General features: G+C 36.8%; 1 protein-coding gene across 1 annotated transcript in view; it reads right to left on the bottom strand.

Annotated features, from left to right (window-relative positions):
• Nucleotides 1-2,148: 2,148 nt before the first annotated feature.
• Nucleotides 2,149-6,000, bottom strand: part of ube2j1 (ubiquitin-conjugating enzyme E2, J1) — a 41,815-nt gene continuing 37,963 nt past the window's right edge. Inside the window, exon 8 of the mRNA XM_070885550.1 lies at nt 2,149-5,306. Coding sequence (XP_070741651.1) covers nt 5,037-5,306 — 270 coding nt within the window. The 3' untranslated portion in view covers nt 2,149-5,036. The remainder of the gene's footprint in view (nt 5,307-6,000) is intronic.

Genomic DNA, 6,000 nt, shown 5'->3' with positions numbered 1-6,000 from the left:
AGGGCTAGATCTAGGTTAGACATCAGGAGGTGGATCATTTCCCAGAAAATAGTGGACCTCTGCAACAAGCTGAGGTTTCATGTGGTGGATGCTGACTTACTGAATTCCTTCAAGCGACAGCTGGATTAGTTTCTGGCTGGGGTAGAGATCACCTCTTACAAAAAGTGAGTACTGCAAGGAATTTAATGGCCAGAGTGATCTTCTGGACAAGTTTCAATCGCCTAGATGGGCTGAAAAGAAATTTCCCTGACTTTTTCCCCCAAATTGGCCTGGGTTTTTTTAATCAGTTTTTTTGCCTTTCCCAGATCACCACAGGTGGGGTGGAATGCGCATGTTGTGATACACAAGGTATCGCAATTGTGGGGGACAGGCTTGATGGACCAGATGGTCTTTACCTGTCTGTCATTGTTCGTATAGTCATAGGACACTTAGAAAATCACATGATTAGGCAGAGTCAATATGGTTTTATGAAGGGAAATAGTATGTGTCAAATGTATTAGTTTTTTTGAGGATGTAACTAGCAGGGTAGATAAAGGGGAACCAGTACATGTACTATATTTGGATTTCCAAAATTCAAAGAGCCTGCTAAGGGATATAGACAGGTTAAGTGAGCGGGCAATAATGGTGAGAAACTATTAAATGTTGGTGTTCAGAGAGATTTAGGTGTCCTTGTACAGGAAGCACAAAGTTAGCAAGCAGGTACATCAAATAATTAGGAAGGCAAATGTCATGTTAGCCTTTATTACTAGGGGGTTAGAGTACAAGAATAAGGAAGTCTTGCTACATTTGTACAAGGCTTTTGTGAGACCACACCTGGAGTACTGTGTAGTTTTGGTCTCCTTATCTAGGGAAGGATATACTTGTTTAAAGGCAGTTCAACAGAGGTTTACTAGACTAATCCCTGGGATGAGCAGGTTGTCCTATGAGGAGAGATCAAATACTCTTTGGAATTTAGAAAAATGAGAGACGATCTCATTGAAACATCTAAGATTCTGAGGGGGATTGACAGGATAGATGCTGAGAATTGTTTCCCATGGCTGGAGAGTCCAGAACTAGAGGACGATAAGGGGTCAGCCTTTCAAGACAGAGACGAGGAGCCTCTTCGCTCAGCGGGTTGTGAATCTTTGGAATTCTCTGCCCCAAAGGGCAGTGGATGCTCATTTGTTGAGTAGATTCAAAGTTGAGATAGATAGAAAGAGATAGATTTTTGGACTCTCGGGGAAACAAGGGATATGGGTGAAAAGGTCAGGAAAGTGGTGTTGTGGTCAATGATCAGCCTTGATCTTATTAAATGGCGAAGCAGGCTCGAGGGGCTGTATGGCCTATGCCTGCTTCTAACTCGTATGTTCTTATGTAAACATTTTAAAACACTATCTAGTGCTACAAAGCTAGCAATTTGAGCAAATTTCAACAAGTCTGATATTACTGGAAATGGTTAACTTTTATATCACATGTACTATGCACATTGAACAAGCTCCAGCCTCAGCTCATTATCAAAAGCAAAAATATAAAACCGAACACTGCAGCCAATTGACATCTTTGTAGGGCTCAACTGGCACTTAATGATCTCCTGTTCACCGATCAGTCAACATATGCAACACACCATCTGATATCGGAGGGCAGCTCGGGAACCAGGTTGGGTTCATAGATTGCAGAAAACATCACAAGGTACTCCACAGAAACAATCAATAAAAATCGACACTAAGCCAAAAATGTATTATGATGGGTAACTAAAAGTTGGTCAGAGGTGAGTTTTCACAAGTGTTTTAAAGGAGGAGAGTGAGGTAGAGAGTCAGAGCTTACAGTGCCTAGACATCACAGCCACCAGTTATTGAAATCTAAGCAGATTACACGATATTTTTGAATTTCCTTTTTAGGATCTGTTCTAGTGATGCTCCTTTGCCCTTATGACCTCAGCACAGAAGATAATCAAGAATTCATCAACTTTGGAATACAGATAACCATCACAGGGCAGCTTGAAAGAATGAGGAGTGTTGGCTTCATTGATAGAAAATGTCAGAGGACAATGAAAAAGACCACTATAAATGGACTGAGGGCTGTTGCACAGTACCCTGTATATGAATTGATTTTTTTGGAATTATTGCTTCCACTACAATCAGTTACTCATTACAAGCAATAAAACATTAGTTCTTTTTAAATTTTACATATTTATATTTTATTACAGTAAAACTAGCACTTCAACAGTCACTTGTAGAAAAATGATTGGTAATGAAAAGCAGAGAAACCCAAGTCCTCTAATACGATCAAACTATCCATGAGCACAAAAAAATTATTGCTAGAAAATTAAATAGAAAACAGAAAATGCTGGCTATATACTGACCAATCAACATCTGTAAAAAGAAAAGAAAAGACAAGTTAAAGATTTAGGGGCAACACAAAATGCTAACTTCACTGTCCTCTTTATAAAAGTTGACTGCCTACTGTGTAGTTCTGGCATTTTCTTTTGGTTATGTGTAAATAGAATGGATTCCTAATATAGCAAGAAAATAAAGGCTTTATGCCTGTAAACATTAGACTTAAATGATCTGTATATAGAATTATACAGCACAGAAGGAGCCCTTTCAGCCCATTGTATCGTTGTCGGCTCTTTGAAAGAGTCATTTAGTCCCACTCCCTTGCTCTTTCCCCATAGCCCTGCAAATTTTTATTTTTCTAGTTGTACATAAAAGCACTCTCACATTACATACAAGAATATTTTATAGTGGCCAAGCAAATTTGTATATGTTCTTCATTTTAAATCTTATAATTTAAGATATTTGATAACTGCATTAAACTTCAGTTTCTACACTTCTAGCTGCAAGGGTCACTTCAGTTCAATTAGTGATAAAACATCTTAACATTCAACAACGAAAAATGTTATTTATTTGTTCAATGACAGAAAACTGAAGATAAACAAGTATAAACAAGACAATAAATCTGGATTGACATTTATTCAACAGCATGTTTTATTTCACTGATGTAACTGGCATTGGAGATATATATATATATATATATATATATATATATTTTATATATATATATAAAAAAAGGAAGTACTCTGTTTTAGTGACTTTCCAAATGTTGTGCTTGTGGCAGAACAGTGTTTCTAACATCATGCTGAATGAACTTTGATGAAAAATTCTCTAAAGATAGAGCAGCAATACCGCAGTAATATGTCTGGGATGCACGACAAGAAAGTACCATCTTTTAAAGGTGTGTCAATTTTTCTTCCAAACCCAAGGATAGTCAGGTGTTTCACAAAACAAAAGCAATGGGCGTGTCATCAAACATCCACCTTGTGCAATTTAGTGACAATGATGCATTAGAAAATGAGAAGAGTGACCACATTGTTCCCTTAACTGTAAAGTGCTGTGGCACTGCTTGTACAAAGTATTCAGGGTCCCACAAAATGAATTCTACAGCAGGAAAAAAATTACATAGAATATTAAACATTTACATCTGCATGAGAGTTTGTTTTAAAGCGACTTCATATTTGAAACCAACTTTACATCGACAAAAGTCATTGTTCAAAGGGCATCCAGCAAACAAAGCACTAGTGCCCTTACTTAAGCAGACAATATTTACTCTCATACTTTAAACAATCAAAAATTTAAAAACAATCTGCGTAGCATTCTAAATAAGAAAATTAAAAGAGTCATTATACAACTTTCAATGGAAAGTTCAATTTTGTGTATGTATGTATATTATATATATATAAAAAATATATACATATACACATACATACACACACACAATTACAATTGCTAACTCTGACATGCTACAGCGTTCATATCTTGGTTAAGGAAAATAATTAACCATGAGTAATGGAGAGGAGGTGTCTCTCGTTCTATCGCTTGCTGGAAAGTGCTATATTTGATTATTTTGTCTGACTTAAGGAGGAACGGTTCTTCTACAAGTAACTTATCCAAGCACTACACCCAAAACCTACATCTGTTTATTTTTTGTTCCAAATATGGTTCCTTTGATGCCACACAAAAATTACAGGTAATTACTGCAATATTCCTTCATGTTTACCGTTAAACAAAAGGATATTTTAAATAAAAAAATAAAAAGGAATACAAGCATTGCTTCTCACAATTTTAAGAGCTAAATGATTTTCCTTTCCACCCCACCCCTTCTATGGGATCATCATGCACAAGTTATTAAAAAAAAGCTTTTAAATCCATGATATGCATAACCTATCAGGTAAATTTAACAGAAATTATCTAATCGCAGCGGACTAAAGTAAGGATATCATACATTTGACATGTAATAATACCCATTGATTTTGGATTTTTTTGTGGACTTTATATCAACTCTCTGGATGCATCTTTGTTGAAGAAGATTTGCATATTTTAAAATTTAGTTTAGGATTTTTATTGGAACACTGCTAATCTAGTACCATGAAACTAGCATGATATCTCAGCCTATAACAACTTCACTGCACAGTGTTGAGCTCATAATTTGGATTTTAAATTTGCTGCAATCAGACAGTACCAAAAATCCTGACTAGGTACTCAAATTCAAATTAGATAACTCGATGTTCACATGCTTATTGACAGGGTTAAGGTATTAGTTAATAGGTAGAAACAGGACTCACTTCAGTAAGGTAAAATTGTATATAACCCCACTAGCACTCAGGTTATAAATCCAATGAACTTTACAGTGATCCACAGAAACTTTCCAGTAAACAGATTATCAGCACCCTCAGAATTACTGACATTTTTGAGCAGCATGGTCTCAACAAAAACAACTCAATTTTACCAAAGATAAATTGATTTTAACATGAGTTTGATCAAAAGTATTCCTGAATGGGTTTCCCTGCAGTGTAAAATTTTGGAAAATACCACTGTTTATTATCCCAAGGATAATAATTATGCATAAGTCTTGCATATTGTAACTTTTTAAATTCCCTTTTGGGAAGGTCATTTAATACCCCTGCAAATCTTGTCTATTAAGATGGGGATTGGACATATTAAAATACATGATATGGTATATAATTATTCCAGTCTATGGCTATGCAAAGCGACTGATCATTACAATTCATAGTCAAATCTGTATTCATTCGCCATATAAAGCCTTCGGAAAATGAGGGCAGTGAGTACTAATGTGAGGACGACAATTAGGACAGTGGATCCTATTTGACTGGTATTAGCTGGCCGACGGACTTGAGAGTATGATTGTGAAGTTGGGCGTCTTGCCTGTCGTTGCTGCTGAGCACGCCGCTGTCGAGGGCTTAGTGATGTAGTATTGGGTCTGCTTTGTGGAGGTTCCTGAGTCCCAGTGTGAGTGTCATCTCCATCAGTCTATAAAAGAACAAAATATTTTAAGGAAGGTTTCAGTAGTTGCGTTCCCCAAGGTTCAGTACTGCGATCACTGCTGTTTTTGATATAGATTAATGTCTTGGACGTGCGGGTACAGGGCACAATTTCAGAATTTGCAGATGACACAAAACTTGGAAGTGTAGCAAACAGTGAGAAAGATAGTAATAGACTTCAAGAAGACACAGACAGACTCGTAGAATTGGTAGATGAAATTCAATGTAGAGAAGTGTGAGGTGATACATTTTGGTAGGGAGAATGAGGAGAGACCATACACACTAAATGGTAAATTTTAAAGCAGGTGCAAGAACAGAGAGACCTAGGGGTGCTTGTGCACAAATCTTTAAAAGGTGGCAAGACAGGTTAACAAAGCAGTTAATAAAGCAAATGGGATTCTGGGTTTTATAAATAGAGGCATAGAGTACAAAAGCCATGAAGTTATGCTAATCCTATATAAAACATTAGTTCAGCCCCAGCTGGATTATTGTGCCCAATTCTGGGCGTCACACTTTAGGAAGATGTGAAGGCTTTGTAGAGGGTACTGAAGAGATTTACTAGATTGGTTCCAATGATGAAGGAATACAGTTACTTGGATAGACTAGAGCAGCTGAGGTTGTTCTCCTTGGAGCAGAGAAGGTTAAGAGGAGATTTGAAAGAGGTGTTTAAAATCATGAAGGAT

Source organism: Pristiophorus japonicus, chromosome 7 (genome assembly GCF_044704955.1).
Source record: "Pristiophorus japonicus isolate sPriJap1 chromosome 7, sPriJap1.hap1, whole genome shotgun sequence".
NCBI classification, from domain to species: Eukaryota; Metazoa; Chordata; class Chondrichthyes; family Pristiophoridae; genus Pristiophorus; species Pristiophorus japonicus.
Note: the sequence above shows the minus strand (reverse complement) of the source record. Positions and strands in the feature narration are given on the sequence as shown.